This window comes from Gastrolobium bilobum, unplaced genomic scaffold (assembly GCF_033153095.1).
Source record: "Gastrolobium bilobum isolate Gb01-03AN ecotype WA unplaced genomic scaffold, APGP_CSIRO_Gbil_v1 utg48796, whole genome shotgun sequence".
Taxonomy (NCBI): Eukaryota; Viridiplantae; Streptophyta; class Magnoliopsida; order Fabales; family Fabaceae; genus Gastrolobium; species Gastrolobium bilobum.
In genome coordinates this window covers 202,492-221,391 of record NW_026896941.1, presented here as the reverse complement: position 1 = coordinate 221,391, position 18,900 = coordinate 202,492, and the positions used below count along the sequence as shown (strand labels likewise).

At 33.2% G+C, this 18,900-nt stretch overlaps 3 protein-coding genes across 4 annotated transcripts; 2 read left to right on the top strand and 1 right to left on the bottom strand.

Moving 5' to 3' along the window:
- Positions 1-2,051: 2,051 nt before the first annotated feature.
- On the top strand, positions 2,052-7,078 carry LOC133302899 (methylsterol monooxygenase 2-2-like). The gene is made up of 7 exons (XM_061502722.1): positions 2,052-2,154; positions 2,971-3,108; positions 5,880-6,025; positions 6,159-6,278; positions 6,360-6,572; positions 6,675-6,755; positions 6,903-7,078. Exons 1-7 carry the CDS (start codon positions 2,125-2,127, stop codon positions 6,988-6,990), a joined length of 816 nt encoding a protein of 271 aa, XP_061358706.1. The 5' UTR covers positions 2,052-2,124; the 3' UTR covers positions 6,991-7,078.
- A 6,176-nt stretch (positions 7,079-13,254) lies between these two features.
- LOC133302893 (uncharacterized) lies at positions 13,255-16,620 on the top strand. Of its 2 annotated transcripts, XM_061502711.1 has the most exons (3): positions 13,255-13,272; positions 14,672-14,996; positions 15,748-16,620. In XM_061502711.1, the coding sequence occupies exons 1-3, from the start codon at positions 13,255-13,257 to the stop codon at positions 16,284-16,286; spliced, it is 882 nt and encodes a 293-aa protein (XP_061358695.1). In that variant the 3' UTR covers positions 16,287-16,620. The 2 variants fall into 2 exon arrangements, with proteins under 2 accessions (XP_061358695.1, XP_061358694.1); XM_061502710.1 differs by lacking the exon at positions 13,255-13,272 and having other exon boundaries at positions 14,636-14,996.
- Positions 16,621-16,885: 265 nt separating this feature from the next.
- On the bottom strand, positions 16,886-18,304 carry LOC133302887 (uncharacterized). The gene is made up of 5 exons (XM_061502702.1): positions 17,961-18,304; positions 17,638-17,825; positions 17,433-17,520; positions 17,154-17,317; positions 16,886-17,058 (listed from the first exon to the last, which is right to left on the bottom strand). The coding sequence occupies exons 1-5, from the start codon at positions 18,302-18,304 to the stop codon at positions 16,886-16,888; spliced, it is 957 nt and encodes a 318-aa protein (XP_061358686.1).
- Between the last annotated feature and the right edge of the window lie 596 nt (positions 18,305-18,900).

Genomic DNA, 18,900 nt, shown 5'->3' with positions numbered 1-18,900 from the left:
TCAGGTTAGGGTTGGCTCGCGAGTTGGCTCAAAAATATGGCTCGTGGGTTGACTTGAAAAAATAGCTCGCGAGTTGGCTCGCGGGTTGGCTCATTTTCGGCCTATTTAAATGAACCGGTAGTATTAATGCACCAACTATATGCTTCCATCAGCTTAAACAAAGGGTTAGAAAATGAGAAATAAAAGCAAAATATTCTAGTTTTGAATTTTCTTCACAACAAATTTGTACCAACATCTAGAAACAATCAGAACCACTTGTTACCAAGTGGGTAAGATATTTGAACCAAACAAAGCCAGCACAACCTAACAATATAAAAATGGCAGGGATGTGAGAAGATTAGGGACTTAGGTTTAGAGAAGGAAGAAAGATGAAGAGAGCATGTGCAGGTTTTGCCCAATTTTGTATATTACATTTTGTATTTTTATATAAAAAAAAACTTAACCTGCGAGCTAACCTATTTTTTTCCGAGCTGGCTCGAGTCGGGTTGGCAGCTCATTTTTGCCAACCCAACCCGACGGGTTGGCTCGTTTTGCCAACCCTAACTGATATTGACAATCAATTTAAAATTTAATTTTTAAAAATTTATTTTATGAGGATATAAATTTTTTAATTTTATAAGTTATTTATATATTTTAATATTATTTATTTAAAATTGTGAATAAATTTTTTAGTAATTTAAAATAAGAATTAATGCATAAATAAATAATGATAAGTAATTTTAAAAAAAAATCATATACTATTATTTAAAAAAAATATTTTTGTCTATTTATATCATATCAAGACATCAAAAGATTCACCTCAAACACTTAACATGATAACATTATTTTATCATACTATTTATAATGCACATCAATACAAATATAAAATAAGATATGAGCATATCATTTTCTAGTCTTATCGGATCTTCTTGTCCAATCCATTCATATCTATTATATTTACCAAACGGGCCCCAAAAATTTTAAAGATGCATTTTTATAGTTTTGTCCACTAAAGGTTTTAATTAATATGATAAATAAGACAAGAGCACACGTCCTTAAGATAAACCTTGCATATTAACGTCACACGTTGGTTTGACTTCTGAAGTTATCATTTTGTCTGATATCCTACGTATGATGGGAATGGGATGATTTAATAATTAATATCGTATATCATGATTTTAATGACGTTTGATACGAGTATTATATTATACAAATTTATTTACAAACTTTTTTATATATTAAACTTGTGGATAATTTCATAGGTTTAAAAAAAAAAACAAAAAAATAGATGCGTTTGATTTTGACATATAAATTCATTTAAAAATTCATTATACAAAAGGCATTATAATTGATCTAGTGATGAATGATTTGAGTAATTTATAAAAGATTATAGATTCAAATCTGAGTGTTATTATTATATAAAAAAAAATCAATATACAATCCTAAATTTTCCCATTACTGATCATAAGTGTTAAAATCACCGTATTAATATTCATACGCGCGCATAAACCACGATAACTCAATTTTCTAAACAAATTTATATTGATTTTCATCCTATATATTGTACTTTACAGTTTACACCACTAAATATAAGGTAATTCTATTTAAGAAATTAATATTTTTTCTACACGCATAAATAATTTTGAGAAAAATGTGTATTATTTTGATAGATATAAAATTGTGTTATTTTAAGTAAAAAAAAGAAGATAAATTATGAAAGAGAGAATTGGTAAAAAAAGTTTTAAATATGTAGATTTTATTTTTTTATGAAAATAAAATAATATAAAGTGTGTCATTTAATTTTTTTCCGATAATTTTATCTCATGCGTATAATATAAATGTGTGATAGCGAGTGAAATCGTATAGTGACATGTAGACAAACACTTTTGGCTGATAGGGAGATAATAACAACACAATGAGAGTATATAATTGGAGAGGTGAATGTGATGAGAATGAAGATTCGCGTTTCGCCTTTATTATAATATATAAGAATGTGTGTCGATCTGGCTTTTGTTTGTGACTGGGACTGGGGGTGGCACTACTCGTTCTCGCTCTTTCCCTTTACACATACTCTTCCATTTTCATCACTCTCTCTCTCTCTCTCTCTCTCTCACACACACACACACACACACACTCGCTTTTGCTATGGCATCCACCATCGAATCTGCTTGGCAGGTTCTCTCTCTCTTCTTCTTCTTCTCTATCATTTCGCCCTAGTTTTTTCTTTTATTTTTCTAATCTCGTCTTTTTTGTTTGTTTTTTTTGTTTTTTTTTTCCTTTTCATTTTTGGATGTGATGATGAAGATATGCTTAGGAAGCAAACATTGTTATTTTTCTTATAATTTTTCTTTTTGTTAGACTTCACGATAAGATTGCATAAACTCGATGCATTCGAAAAAAAGGAAAATGCTGGATCATGCATCATTTGGAAATTGGATTCTTTTTAATCTGAAACCAACTCAATTATTGTGGAGATATTTATAAAGAAAAGGCAAGGAGAAGAAATAACGACGAAGGTCGTGGAAGACATAAAATTTAAGCAGATTCATAATTTTGTTAAATTTCTTTTTCTTTTTCTATTAGTCTTGGGTTGGAATGGAATCTTAGAAAGTCCCTTGACCATCGTAGATGCCAGAAGATTGCTTGGTTATGCATTTGCTAGAGGTTGAAGAGTAGTAGGGGTAGAATTTAATTTGTTGTTATGCAATTGGCGTCCCAGCTAGATCGTAGGATTTGATTTGCATAGAGGATGTGAGTTAGATTTCTGAGAGTATTTGGGCATTGGGTTCAATTCATGAGAGTTGCAACTCTTGGAGAAGGTGGAGAGGTTTAAACTCGAAACAGGAGAGTAGTTGATATCTTAAAAAAGAATATAATTTGCTTTTTGTTGATGGAATTGTCAACCTTTTCATAATTTGGGACTACTTATTTCATAAAATGTTTATTGGACTTTTGCTAGGATATAAAATTCACTGGTTGTTTGTGCTGCAGTTCTTGATCATGCATTTCAGCGACTTTCAACTGGCATGTTTGGGAAGTTTCTTTCTGCATGAAAGCGTTTTCTTCTTATCTGGACTTCCTTTTTTATTGCTTGAGAGGGCAGGATGGCTCACTAAGTACAAAATTCAGGTTTTTTTTTCCCATATTCAACTTTATTGCATCCTTAAATTTTATGATGATTCCTACTTTCGTTTTTCATGCTAGACATTAGCTGCTTTATGTTTTCTTCCCCATCCTTTCCTTCAAAGGACTTCTTGGACGTTGTATTTGGAAAGACACATTCTTTGCTGAGCTTATGTAATGTAGTTTGCTTTAACATGGTAGGCATATTCAATAGGATGACTCCTTGTTCTTGATATCAATTATTTGCTTTTTTCCTTGTTTTCCATTGTACTAAAACAATGCATCCTTCCTTCACAATTGAAAATTTTGAGAAGATTCAACCTGAACAGAATGGAAAAAAAATATAATATTTATTATTAATAAATAAACAATGTTCCAAGGCTTTCGAGAGACACCTGGTCTCCCGATTTCCAATTTCTAATCTTTCTATAGTCTGTCTCATGACCTCCCATCCTCTCCAATTTATAACAGATTCCCCATAAATATAAGATTAATCACCCATAATGGAATCAATCACACTCAAGTCACCCATAATTATAGAATCAATCACCTATAATGATTGATAACCATAATTAATACATAATTACCAGTAATGATTGGATAAATCCCAATCAATCACCATAATTTCAGGATTAATCACCTATAATGATTAATACCGATTTGCTCATAATTAATTCGATCAGTTCTGGCCCTTTCTAGAGAATTTCAACAATTGGGGTTCGAACAATAGTCCCCTCCAAAACCTTCACCTTGTCCTCACGGTGAGGAGCAGCCCGCAAAAATCCTCTCCCAGGTCCAGTGCTTAAAATGTTGGAACCCACTTATGTAAGAAACAAAAGAACTTCCTTTGTGATCCCATTGCTCTTCAGCAACTTCCGATGGTTGAGGATGATGGATCTGCAACTTGGAGATTGTAATGCCATCCATCCTAGCTTTGATGTCGTATTGGTTTGATGAGTCGAAACCAAGTGTCTTGGGTTTGAGTAAGTTCAGCCGAATCATGGGCTCACAAACCCAAATGTCACAATTTACAAAAAGAAAGTGACCCATGTCCCTATGTAGGCCTAGGAATATCGTGAGAGTGCGCTGGACCTGATCCATTTTGCCATTGAATTGACCCAATTTTCCTAAGCCCCTCCATGACCTAGTTATATCCTCTCTCTTTAGATGTGTTGGTAGCTGCTGCTGAGATTCCTCCTTCTTCATATGAGGGTTCAAGTCTAGTGGATCCAGTGGTGGTGTCGAGGGCATTGGTGTCTCATGTACGCGCACATTGCTCGTCTCAACCTAGTATGGTTGCCTAAGTGAAGACAGTGGTTATGCATCCTCCGCTAGAGTCTTTTTGAACTCCCCATAGCCTTCTATCTCCTCACACTCTTTCTTCTCTACTTCTCTTTCTTTCTACACCTTTTTTTTAGCTTTACAGTCTCTCCTTCTGCCTTCTCTTTTTCTGGGATTTCCCTTTACATTTTTGGAGTTAAAAGTTCTGGTTCTATCTCTTCCCCTCAAAGGAAGAGATCTGGATCATATTTCGATTGAAAGCGTTTGAGAACAACCTTGAAGAAGTGCCACCATATGGCATTTGGGCAGAGATAATTCAAGATCTCGTACCAAATTTGAGCTTTCCCCGCCAACCCCTTTACAGCTTCAGAAACCTTCTTGTCTTCTTGTGTTCCTTCCTTGATGAAATACTGCTCCATTTGTATCAACGACCAATAAGTTTCATATCTGTCAAAATTTGGAATCATCCTCAATTCGTTACCACAACTCCTAGATCGAGAGCTTTGATACCAGTTGATAAGATTTAACTGAAAAGGAAAAGATAAAAATGGAAAAAAAATAATATTTTATTATTGATAAAGAAGTAATGTTCCAGGGCTTACGAGACACTTGTTCTCTACCAATTTTCAATTTTCAATAATTCAGTACTATGTCTAATGGCCTTACCTTCTCTCCTATTCTCTCCTATTTATAATAGATTCCCCATACATACAAGATTAATCACCCATAACAGAATCCATCACACTCAACCACCTATAATTGCAGTCAATCTCCCGTAAGTATAGAATCAATCCCCTATAATGATTGATATCCATAATTAATATAGAATTTCTGATAATGATGATCAATCACAATCAATCACCTTAATTTCAGGATTAATCACCTATAATGATTAATACCAAATTACTCATAAATCATAATTAATTGGATGGGTTGTGGCCCTTTCTATAGTAAACTTTAATAATTGGGGGTCTAACAGAATTACAGCTGATTTTCCCTTCTAATGTCTTCTTTTATATCTTTATGTCTTTCATAGCTAGATGTTTTTGTAATGCCTTTTGGTGTTGATTGTCAAATTTTTGGTTGGCCATTCCTCTCCCAAAAAATACAGAAATAATAGTTTCAAGCAAAAATATATAGCATTGTTTTCTGTTTGAAATTGTGCATGCTATAGTTTAATAATGCATTAGACAGAGAAAAAAAGCCCTGGTACCAGCTGCTAAAGATAAATGTATTCCATTTTCATTTGATATGTAGTTATCTACTTTAAAAGGAAATATTTGAATTTTGTTATTATGGTTACATTATAACATGGGGTTTCATGATGATCTCTATTTTATTGTTATTATGTGACCAAATTATTCGTGTTTCTTTCGCTGCAAGAGACCTGGTATACTCTTCAATCCTATCTATCTTTGATCCTTTTCCTTCATTTGAAGCCTGGTCTGATCAGTGTGTAAGATTTAGTTTTGTTGCTAATACTTGCTTTCACACAGGCGAAAACTAACAGCCTTGCATCTGAGGAGAAATGTATTCTTCACTTATTGGTGTATCATCTTTTTGTCAATCTACCTGTTATGATTTTTTCATATCCCGTCTTCAGATACATGGGCATGCGGAGTAGTCTTCCACTGCCGTCCTGGTACTTTCAGGTTCTTTAGAGCACTGTGGTTCTTCTGGAATTATGAGTTCCATGATAGGAATTTTTCCTGTAAGCATTTAGAATACATCTTTCCATTAAGCTTACTTAGCAAGACCCAATTTTGGTTTTGCAGGAGAGTAGTTCTAACTCAATTAATCTTTTACTTCATTGTGGAGGATTTTGTATTCTACTGGGGCCATAGGATACTGCATACAAAATGGTTGTACAAGCATGTACACAGTGTTCATCATGAGTAAGTTTTATGTGTGTTCTGCAGTCTATGAATTGGTTTATGGTTTTGGAAAGCTCAAAGATATTTAACTATATTGTGAAGGTATGCTACACCATTTGGACTTACTTCTGAATATGCTCATCCTGCCGAGATACTTTTCCTTGGATTTGCTACCATTGTTGGTCCTGCTGTCACTGGACCCCACTTGATAACCCTCTGGCTATGGATGGTTCTTAGAGTCCTTGAGACAGTTGAGGCACATTGCGGTTATCATTTCCCGTGGAGTCCCTCAAATTTCTTACCATTGTATGGGGGGTGAGTGTCATGTTCCTTCTCCTTTACATTATATCAACCTTTTGGTTCATTCAGTTAGTGTACTCCTTTCGCTGTTGTTGAACTTTGCATCTTTACTTTCAGGGCTGATTTTCATGACTATCATCACCGTTTGCTGTACACCAAGTCTGGAAACTATTCATCTACCTTTACTTACATGGACAGGTAAGTTTCCCACATATTCTGCTTAATGGATTAGTATTTTTTTGGTTATGCTTAGAATACAAGATGGCCTAACTGACATTTGTTTATGCATGGATGTTCCACTTGTTAAACTGACAATGGTATATGGCCTTTTGTCCATCATAATAGGATATTTGGAACTGATATAGGGTACAGAAAGTTGAAAGCATTGAAGAACGCAGGAGTTGAATACTGTAGCGAACAAAAGAAACAATGATAGAACATACTTTGGGAATATCTGGAACGATTCAAAAGTTGATTTCCAAACTTACAAAAACGTCTTCTCATGTGTTCTTTTTGTTTTGGTGGCTGTTATTGTCAACATCGAGTGAGATTGGTTTCAATTTTGGAATGGTTTCTCTCCCTATTGCGCATCTGATATTTTTTATTCAAAATCTTTCTTGGCGCACTATTGTTTACATGTTCAAGTTGTCTCTGATCTCGCGTTGACTTTGAATTCTGTTTTTAAAAACAATTTTTTAATTTTCAGAACAAAAAATAAAAAAACTTGTTTAATAATGTTTGTATTGTAAAAATGGTTTTAAAATTATATTTATTTTTTAATTTTTAGAATCAATAATATATTTCAGTTTATTTTATTTTGCATTTTGACTTTTTACTTTAAAAAAAAATACCGAAAACACTCATTTCATTGATTATTTTACAAAATAGTTTTAAGAAAAAAATTTCAAAACAGAATCAAATAGGCCCTCAATCTTCAATTCTATGTTCACGTTTCTATTGCCTACCCATGTGCTACCCTTACATGCAAACAAGGAGAAAGAAGTCACTTAGGTCAGGCATTATCTAATATATTTAATAAAATAAAATAGATTTGTATCTTAAAAATAACTTATTTAGGAAATAGGCTATAGGACTAATTTTTTAAGGTTTGACCTACTAGCCTTTAGATCGGCTTATATTTAAAGGTGGCAATTTGGGTTGACAACTTAAAGATAAAGGCGTATGTCGAGAAGTCTCTTATGCCGCCAACCACTGCTGGTCCTCCATTGCATTTGGCCCTAAACTCTTTTGACAAGTTGAAGTCTTATTTTTCACAGGTTTTCGTGAAAAGTGGGACAAGTTTTCACAAGAACAATTTATCAACAATTTACCCCCCTCTGGATATTGACATCGGGGAAGCTCACTTTTTTGAAATGGCCTTCCTTGCTCTAGTTGATCGCAACCATCTTTTATCTGAGATTCACGATCTTCAAAATTCCAAAAACAAATTCAGTGCTGAGCAAGTAGCTCTCAAGAAGCGGGCAGAAGCGCTGAATTTGTTGCTCAAGGATTTAAAGTCCAATTGAAGGAAGCTTAATCCTCTAAAGCGACTACTAAGGAGATGACTAAGCTGATTGGCGAGAAGTTAAGAGTGGCCTAGCAGAATTATGCCAAGCTTGTTAAGGAAAGAGACCAAATTAAGAAAAGTCAGGAGGATACTGACCTCCAAGTAGCCGAGTTGGAGTTGAAAGTCGAGAACTTAAAAAAAGCTATTGCTGATATGGATACTAAATTCGGAGCTTATGGCCATCAAATTCGCGGTTGGGTATTAGATCGGGTCGGTTTCTATAACTCGGGAGCTGAACTTAGCGATTTGGATAAAATTGAAATTTTTAACTTTGTGAAAAATGGAAACTTATTCACTTATGATGTTGATGGCCGCAAAGTTGTTCTTTTATCTCGCTTATCTGAAAATGATGCTATTAACCTGGATGGCTCTAGCCCAAATACAAATGTTATCAGCTCAGAGAATGTTGACTCAGAGAATTAAGATGCTTGAAGGGGTGGTATGCCACCTTCTTTTTGTAATACTTTTTGGGCCGGAGATGTCGTCTTTAAGTTTATGTATTAAACAATTTTATTTTGCTTTGTTAAGTTTGACATTACATTTTGCACTTTCAACTTTATGCTTTTGGCATGAAATAACTTATATTTTCTAGTACAATTTTATTTCTCGCTTTTGAGTAGGAAAATGACGGGTGCCCAAGAGGCCATTTCTTGGCGGCAAGTGACTTGTATTTTTCGTGCTTATTATACATTAGGACTCATATTAATGGAACTCGCTAGTTTTATTTGAATAAAATGCAAACTTACAATTTAAAAAATTAAGAAATAAATGCTTTCTAAATAAAACATGAGAATGAACAATCATGAAAGTTACAATCTGAACGAACTAAACTAAAGTTAATAATCTTGATGAGTTCCATGTCTTGAAGAGTTAGCTGAAGTACCTCTTCAACATAGCAGCATTCTAATGTCTCGGGACAACTTTCCCGTCTAAATGCTCAATTTGATAGGCACCTGAATTAGTGTGAGCTGTTACTCTGTAGGGACCCTCCCAATTAGCAGCTAACTTTCTGTCCACAACATTCTTATTCCCCACATCAGCTCTCCGGAGGACTAAGTCTCCCACAAACGATGCCAGATGTTCGGTATTCAGGCTCTCGTCTTGACATCCGACCACACGAGTTCCTAACAGATGGCCTCTTAACCCAAGCTCATATTATTCCGGGCATAAAGGCATTGGACCAATGCGGGTTATATCTTGCTGGGCCTTCCCAGGTCACCCAACCTGGAACACACAAATACATCTTTAGAGTTATACTTTTACGATGTTTATTACGAAAGCAAATGTAATGTAACAAGTCTCCAACTCAAATAAATAAGATAATTTTTTTTTGTCAAAACCAGTTCAACAAAAGAATCAAGTAAAGGACGGGTAACAAATTAATATTATGGAAACTAAATAATTAGGGTGTTAATTGAAGCGTTGAAGGATGAGTATTTCTTGTATTTTTTTAAATTAATTTATTGATTATTCGATTAATTTGATTCGAGCGTAGCAGCACCAAAAGGGTGGCAAAGTTCTCCCTCTAAACTTTTAACACAGCTATGTACCCGAGACTAGAATTCAAAATCAATATTTATGTTGGAATTGGAACTACCTCGTACCTAATTTCATTTTTAAGGCGAGTTATCCTTCAACTATCCCTGCAAGCTTCTACTCTTTGACCCAATTATGATATTAATTTCGAGTCGGGATTTAATTGCAGTTAAAGCTTTTTACCCTTTCCAAAAGATATTGGTACCAACAAAGCTAGACCCGTTGACTACAATCCTAATATTTTGGAATTCATTTTTAATCGTCCCTAGTCACACATATTACACCTATTAAACTTACAACAGTCACGCAATTGCATTTACACATATTACACCTACTTAAACTATAACACAAACAACTCATCTAACTACATTCACGTGTAGGGATGTGCACGTGTAATACCCCATATTTTTATTAATAAAATAATAATAATAATAAACTATAAATTAGTAATAATAATAATATAGATATATATAAATAAATATTATGGTGATAGATAACAAAGTAGAATATTAATTTTATTTTTGATAAAATTATTTTGTGCGATATGAGTGCTATTGGAAAATAATTTTGATACTTTGTAATACTCTAAATTATTTATAATAACATAATATTAATATGTATATATATATATATGGGGAGGGATCTTTTGACTCTAGAGTAAGACTTACAACTCTTACTCCTCATCTCAACCGTTGATTTCTGTCAATCTAACGGTTATCTATACCAATTAATTAATTATTAAATTCAAATAAATAATAACAGTTAGATGGACAGAAATCAACGGTTGAGATGAAGAGTAAGAGTTGTAAATCTTACTCTAGAGTCAAAAGATCTCTCCCATAATATATATATATATATATATATGTATATATATATTAGATGATAAATTATAATTAATTGAATTATTAATTGATTGATAATGTTCGATTGGTAATGATTGATTGGTAATGATTGATTGGTAATGTTGATTGGTAATTTGATTAGATATGATGAGTCAATAATGAGTCAGCCTTGAGTTAGCAAATAAGTTAGCTGTAATCTGAGCCATGAGAAATTAATAATAAAATAGTGTATGAAGCCAATATCTGACCCAGATATTGGCTCAGATAAATGTACGAAACTCATATCTGAGCCCAAAACTTCAACTATAAATAGAGGTCTAGCCTAACCAAACCAATTCACTCTTCAACATTTCTCCTCTACTATTCTCTCTTCTTAGTTCAAAAAAACTTAGTTTAATTTATTTTATATTCTTCTGGTTACCAACCGGTTCTCTGCCCCAAATTACTCTTTTCTTCTAGAAGTTAGCGAAAACGGAGACCAGGTAATCCTAATCCCCAGAGAGTCATAGGTTATATTGATATGAATTTTGATATATGTAATCCTAATCCTTAGGGAGTTATAGGTTATATTTATATGTAATTTGGTATATGTAATCCTAGTCCCTAGAAAGAGGTTAATTATATGAATATTATTGGGTTTAATTTTTATTTTTATTTTGATTAATTATATTGTTGGGAATTTTAATCCTCTAGAAAATATCAGAATTAATTGTGTAATTATTTATATTTGAATAATGGATTTGGAAGTTTTGATATTCTTGGATAAATGATTTGGAAATTATAATGGATTTGGAAATTATGATATTATTGAAAGATTGAATTTTGAAATTATACTCTTGATTAAATTGATGTGGAAATCATGAAAACTATTTGACAATTATGAGAATGTGACAAGATTGAATTGATTGTATGTGATTGAATAAATTAATAGTGGGAGGATAGCTTTGGGATGGTACCTCCCAAGGTGATGAACACAACTTTTGGGCTTTATGCCTCCGATGTGAAACTGATGTAAAAAAGATTATATCCGTTCTTCCCAAAGTGGTATATGGTAACAGTGGTTTTTTCCCGGGGTACTAGTAGCAACTTTGGGAAGAGGAGTGCACACTAGGAAGATGTGAATTGATTATGGCCAATTTTGATTATACGTGGCTGGTAACAGTGGTTATTTCCCGGGTCACGGGGTAGACTGTCAGGGTTTCCTGGGTCTACCATGGTTTTCTTCCCACTAAATATAATGAACTTAAACATTATTAATGAAAATTGTTATTTGATTTGATTATGAAGAATGTCATTGAGTTGTGAATATTATCATATTATGATTAATGTTGTGCTAAATATATTAGTTGATAATTACCAAATACATTAAATGAACTTAATAAAGATAAATATTATATAATGGAATTTTGATTATTATATTGATATTTGATTTGATTAATGTGGAATTGATTTGAACACTATTTGATATTTGATTTAATTTGTTATTAATCACATTAATTGTATTTTGATTAGGATTACCAGCTTTGTTGACTTTTGTGTTTGTTTGACTGCAATGATCCTGCGGCTGCGGGGGAGCAGATTTTCAGTGAAGCATGTTGCAAAGGATGGGGCTAGCTATGGACAGTGAGGATCACGACTCAGATATTTCTAGCTAGTTTCTAAGTTTAGAAATTTATGAGATTTAAATAAATGCATAAGACATATTTCCTTTATTTAAACTTTAGTCTTTGGTTTTATTTTAATGTAATAAATTTAGCCTTGCACCTGTTCATTGTACAGGTGCGGCGGTAACATTCCCCAAATTAGATTTAGATTAGTTTCCGCAATATTTTTATTATTATAATTGTGAAAAAAATGAATTTTGACAATTTATTTATTATAAGATTGTTTTATAAATTGTTAGAAATTTGGGGTGTTACAAAATGGTATCGAAGCCCCTGGTTGCGGCTGGGGTTTGCTTTCGATACTGACTCGAGGGTTCAAAGATCCCTGAGTTAAATAAATACAAAAAAATAATAATAAAAAAAAATAGGAAATAAAATAATAGACATAAGATAAATAAATAAATCGAGAGAGCTGGATAGTGAAGGGTTATTTTTCTTGTCCTTTAAATATGATTTATTTCTTTGAAATTTTGATTATTATATGTTTGGAATTATTTTGTGATTTAAAATTATTAGTGATATTATTCTTTAATTCTTTTATACGCTATCTTTAGTAACTCGTTCTTATTTTAATAAAAGTAATTAGCTTTCTTTTAGAGTTGTTCTTGAATTGATTAAAACTTTTCTAGCAAATGAAAGATAATGTATGCAATAAAAAATTTTATTTGTTTAAAGAAGATATTCAGTTTCGAAACTTTTTTTTTTTCATTTAGCTTGGTTAAAGTTAACAATTCATTAATCTGTAGTGTTTTAAATTTATTGTATTCTATGTTATCTTGTTTGCTTGGTTATGCATGACTCTTTGTTGTTTGCTTACTTTTTTTTAAGGTGGTTTCAAATAAAAAAAAATTAAGTTTCGAGGACGAAACTTCTTTTAAGGAGGGTAGAATGTAATACCCTATATTTTTATTAATTTTAACCTTATGCCTTTTAGTTAATTTGAGGAGCTCAAACTTTTAAGTTTCGAGTACGAAACTTCTTTTAAGGAGGGTAGAATGTAATACCTCATATTTTTATTAATAAAATAATAATAATAATAAACTATAAATTAGTAGTAATAATAATATAGATATATATAAATAAATATTATGGTGATAGATAACAAAGTAGAATATTAATTTTATTTTTGATAAAATTATTTTCTGCGATATGAGTGCTATTGAAAAATAATTTTGATACTTTGTAATACTCTAAATTATTTATAATAACATAATATTAATATGTGTATATATATATATATATATATATGTATATATATTAGATGATAAATTATAATTAATTGGATTATTAATTGATTGATAATGTTCGATTGGTAATGATTGATTGGTAATGTTGATTGGTAATTTGATTAGATATGATGAGTCAATAATGAGTCAGCCTTGAGTTAGCAAATAAGTTAGCTGTAATCTGAGCCATGAGAAATTAATAATAAAATTGTGTATGAAGCCAATATCTGAGCCAGATACATCAATAAAGAAAAAGGAAATAAATGCACGAAACCCATATCTGAGCCCAAAACTTCAACTATAAATAGAGGTCTAGCCTAACCAAACCAATTCAGTCTTCAACATTTCTCCTTTACTATTCTCTCTTCTTAGTTCAAAAAAACTTAGTTTAATTTATTTTATATTCTTCTGGTTACCAACCGGTTCTCTGCCCCAAATTACTCTTTTCTTCTAGAAGTTAGCGAAAACAGAGACCAGGTAATCCTAATCCCAAGAGAGTCATAAGTTATATTGATATGAATTTTGATATATGTAATCCTAATCCCTAGGGAGTTATAGGTTATATTTATATGTAATTTGGTATATGTAATCCTAGTCCCTAGAAAGAGGTTAATTATATGAATATTATTGGGTTTAATTTTTATTTTTATTTTGATTAATTATATTGTTGGGAATTTTAATCCTCTAGAAAATATCAGAATTAATTAGCCAATAGTTCAGTTCGGTTCGGAAACGGTTCGGTTCTTAAACTGGCTATAGAAATCAGTTCGGTTCTTAAATTGGTTCTAAAAACCGGTTCGGTTCATGAACTAGTTCTTTAAAAACCGGTTCGGTTCATGAACTGGTTTTTAAAAACTGGTTATTTTATGGAACGGTTTGGTTCGGTTCATGGTTCGGCCTAATTTTTTGGTTATTTTGCACACCCCTATTCACGTGTACTTTCATAGAGTGATGGTGACCTCTTCATTAATTAATTAATGATTATTTTTTGTTTTAATTTTTTTTGGTAATAGAAACTTCTTCATTTTTGATTACATGTAAATTCAAGTCTAATAATTTAAGTGAGTGTAGTATTCTAAAGTTTTAGCCAATATTTAGCAAGTTTTGAATAAAATAACATAAGGTAAAATTGGGCCTCGTGTTGAGCCCAAGACATAATCTGTGGAGAAGAGACAGGCCCAAACACTATAACATGTTTTCACGATCCTCTTTCTCTGCGTGTTGTTATTCGCAGTTGCAGTTACAGTGCGAGAGTAGAGAAGAGAAGATGGTGAATCAGGGTGAACCGGCGAAGCTGCGGTGGGGGGAGCTGGAGGAGGACGACGGAGAGGATCTCGATTTCTTGTTACCACCTCGGCAGGTGATTGGGCCCTACGAAAACGGAATAAAAAAGGTTATGGAGTACAAGTTCGACGAGGACGGAAACAAGGTCAAGATTACCACCACAACGCGCACCCGCAAACTCGCCAACGCGCGTCTCAGCAAACGCGCGGTCGAGAGGCGCTTCTGGCCCAAGTTCGGCGAGGCCGTTGATGAAGACGTTGGTAGCAAACTCACCATGGTCTCCACCGAAGAGATCCTCCTCGAGCGTCCGAAGCCTCTTGGTTCCTCTCTCTCTCTCTCTCATTAAAATATATATATGGTTTATTGTTTTTTATATCACAATTTATATCCTGCAACCCAAAACTATAAGATTAGGGAGATCAAGTGTTTTGATAAAATTCATATAATAAAGAAACAAGTAAAATTACTGAAACACTCTTAATTAATTCTCTTAATCCTCGAAACGACGTAATTTTATGGTTGCAAGGGATAATTTCATGCAACCCATATATATATTGGAAATTCTAGGATTTGTTCTATAATTGGTTGTTAAAAATTCAAAAGTCAAGTGATTAATTAATTGGTCTTGCTTGTGAATGTGGTAATGTCAGTGGTAAATGGTGTTTCCTAAAATTGGAACTTCCAAGGTGTCCAATACAAGTGATTATTTGCTCGTGCCATTATTGGATTGGAAAATATATGCACTGCTAGTAGATTGGTTTCTGTTTGCATATAAATTCACTTGAATTTACGGTTTTGGAGAATCTTCAGAGTTTAAAAAAAGTATGTTATATGGGTGTATGCTAATGGTCTTTCAATTTGTTTTTGTGATACTAACATTTACATGAATTTTCTATACTTTGGAAGATAAATTGCTGGATTTTTTGAATTAACTTACTCTGAGGTTGTGTGCATGAAGGTGAAGCTGTTAAATTTGACCTCAATGTTTGTAGTTTAGGTGCCTTAATTTCGTTGGCCTGATCTAATGGAGGATTAGTCTATCATCTGTAATAACTCTGCAACTGTTAACAGGTGCAAAAACAGACGAGCCAAAGGTTGCTGGAGACCCATTGGCTCAATTTCAAAAGGGTGCTGTTCTTATGGTTTGTAGGACATGTGGGAAGAAGGGTGACCATTGGACTTCAAGGTGCCCGTACAAGGATCTTGCCCCACCATCTGAGGGATTCATCGATAAGCCTGCGGCAGCAGATGTTGCGGCCGGCGCCACGAATGGTTCAACCAAGGGAGCATATGTACCTCCTGGTATGAGAGCGGGTGCAGAAAGGACCAGTGGATCAGACATGTGGCGTAGGAACGATGGGAATTCTGTACGAGTAACCAACCTCTCAGAGGACACAAGAGAGCCTGATTTGCTTGAGCTTTTCCGTCCTTTTGGTCCTGCGAGCAGAGTCTATGTTGCCATTGATCAGAAGACTGGTATGAGCAGGGGATTTGGCTTTGTTAACTTTGTCAACAGGGAAGATGCTCAAAGAGCTATCAACAAACTCAATGGATATGGCTACGACAATCTCATCCTTAGAGTTGAATGGGCCACCCCAAGGACAAACTAATTTTTTTTTATCCCCTTTCTTTAGAACGGTATTTCGAAGGCCTATCTATTTTTGATAATCTGAGTCCTGTTTTCTTTTTAGATGATTTATTATTTACAAGTAAATGTTCACTCAAGATCTCTTGTTGCTTATTTAAACCCTTTTACCCTCTTGCAAATAGAGCTTAAGCCAAGTTTGTATACCATTTGATTATTGTTACTTCAGGCTAGTGGCCATAAAGTATCTCAAGGTTAGCTATGTCAAAATGATGGGCATGTGTATTTTGAAGCTTTGATCGGAGATGTAAAATTTTAGGAGCATGGGTTTTATTAATTGTGGAGAAGCCAAACCTTGATTTTCCTCATTAGTTCCTTCAAAATTTTAAAGCATATAATTAGGGATCTCATTTTATCTCCTTACCAAGGTTGTTGAATCGCAATACGTATCGTGAATCATTCGGCTGTTTTTTCGTATCATGAATCGTGAATCGTATCGAATCGTAAGATTCAGAAACAAATTAAAAATAACTTCAAAATGTATAATATCATATAAATCCAAATTAAAAAAAAAAAACCCAAATACCAAACAAAATAAGTAACCAAATTTAAAACCAGTTATTCTCATATTTTAAGACTAATATTATCACTACTATCACTATCAGCATCTAGTATTGGCATATCTAGTTCTTCATCTTCTCCATTAGTAGAGTCATCTGACTCATCTCCTATATCTTGTTCAACAATTTGAGGTTCTTTGCCTCTATCATTCCTATCATCTTGAAGATTTCGAGGACCTAAAAATATACATAATGTAAATAAATATATTAGGTAAGGTATTTGATTAAAAGAAATATTATATATGCAAATATATCTCTCTTTCTCTTTTTGCTTTGGTCTCCTTCATTAGCGTTGAAGCACTCATGAACATCCTTCCAAGATTCCTCATCCATTAGGCAAGGCTCCTCTTGCTCAGTAATCCATTCCTCGTCGGAATCTAAATCTGATAAGCAGATAGGATCATATGTGTCTCCTTTTTCCTCCCTTTGTTTTTGCCTAATTTCAAGTTGAAGGTTGTATTTAACAAACACGAGCATTCAACCTTTGTTGCTCTAAACGGTTTCTTCTCTTAGAGTGAATTTGATCAAACACACTCCAATTTCTCTCGCACCCTGTAGCACTGCAAGTGAGGCTTAGGATACGAATAGCTATTGTTTGCAGCTCTTTGCAGTCTTCTCCAAAACTATTCCACCATAAAGCTAGCAAAAAAAAAAAAATTATAATTGATAAATAAATATTTGGTCAATAACTTAATTTTTAATTTTTTTAAAAATCAAAACATCAATTTAATCAATAAAAAAAAAGTAAATGATTACCAGGTTGCTTCCTATCTCTGGTTGCAATTGCTAAACTATTTCCAAAGAGTCCCTCAGCCCTATCAAATTTCTCAATTTGGGAATCAATTCTGATCCTTGTTTCAATATCAGGACACATCTTCTCCAATGTCTTCCACAAACCAGTTTTAACCTCACGATCTGGGTTAAACTTTGGGTCATAGTGGAACCTATATAATTATTATAAATTTAGAGTAAGGCTCAATAATAAATGAATGATCAAATATAAAGAATTTTATAAAAATAAATTTTATAAAAAAAATACTTCCTTTGGGTTAAGAAAATATGCTGCTGCATGAAGAGGCCTATGAAGTTGCAAATCCCAATGCTTGTCAATGATTTCCCATACATCCTTATATCTCTTTTCCTCATGATTAAAACTCTTTGCTATTTCTTCTTTTGCTCTATCCATAGCCTCATAAATATATCCCATTGCAGGTTTTGAATCACCATCCACAAGTCTGAGAACTTTCACAAGAGGAGACACAATTTTCAAACAATAATGTATTGATTTCCAAAGCCTTTTATCAGCCAAAACAACATTTTCTGCAAATTTGGCTTCCGACCTAGAGTAATAAGCACTATTAACCCATTTTTCAGATGTAAACATAGATCGAAGTGCAGTCTTTTGTTTCAAAATTGACTGCATTGTCAAATATGATGTAGCAAACCTTGTTATCGAAGTGCAGTTTTCTTCCATTCCAGCTTATATTTATCCAAATTAGCATGGACTAAATCTACTTCTTTCTTCAAGTATGAAACCCTCACTTCATGATAAGTTGGTGGTTTTAAGCCTCTACCATACTCACTAATAGATTTCACCATATTAATAAATAATGGACTCTTTACCAAATTAAATGGCAATGCATTGCCATATATGCATCTACAAATATCTCGAACTACCAAATCTCTATCCTTCACCATTGAATTCAAAGTTTGTTGTTTCGTTGTAGATGAGCCACTTCCACCTTTTTTATTAATCATAAAACTATCCATGCTCCCCTTTTTTTGTGAATCTTTATCATCAAAGCACTCTAGTTCATCATCATTGCTTGCAGCTTCCAATATTTTTATAAATAGATTCCTTATCTCTTCTGGCACTTGTTGACATGGAGCAACTTCTTTGTGTGTTCCAGCAAGATGATGCTTCATTCTAAATGCTCCTCCCCACATCGTTTTGGGACAATAGTTACATTTGACATTCAACCTATTGCCAAGGGACTTACAATGATCCCAAGTTATATC

Bases quoted from the DNA above. Each gene is read 5' to 3' on its own strand.
- LOC133302899 (XM_061502722.1), top strand. From the start codon at position 2,125: ATGGCATCCACCATCGAATCTGCTTGGCAG. The intron at 6,573-6,674 runs GTGAGTGTCATG...CTTTACTTTCAG, and splicing joins TTCTTACCATTGTATGGGGG to GGCTGATTTTCATGACTATC. The intron at 6,756-6,902 runs GTAAGTTTCCCA...CCATCATAATAG, and splicing joins ACCTTTACTTACATGGACAG to GATATTTGGAACTGATATAG.
- LOC133302893 (XM_061502711.1), top strand. The intron at 14,997-15,747 runs GTTCCTCTCTCT...AACTGTTAACAG, and splicing joins CGAGCGTCCGAAGCCTCTTG to GTGCAAAAACAGACGAGCCA.
- LOC133302887 (XM_061502702.1), bottom strand. From the start codon at position 18,304: ATGCAGTCAATTTTGAAACAAAAGACTGCACTTCGATCTATGTTTACA. The intron at 17,826-17,960 runs GCCTCTTCATGC...ATAATTATATAG, and splicing joins TGGGATTTGCAACTTCATAG to GTTCCACTATGACCCAAAGT. The intron at 17,059-17,153 runs GCAAAAAGAGAA...GTATATTTTTAG, and splicing joins CGCTAATGAAGGAGACCAAA to GTCCTCGAAATCTTCAAGAT.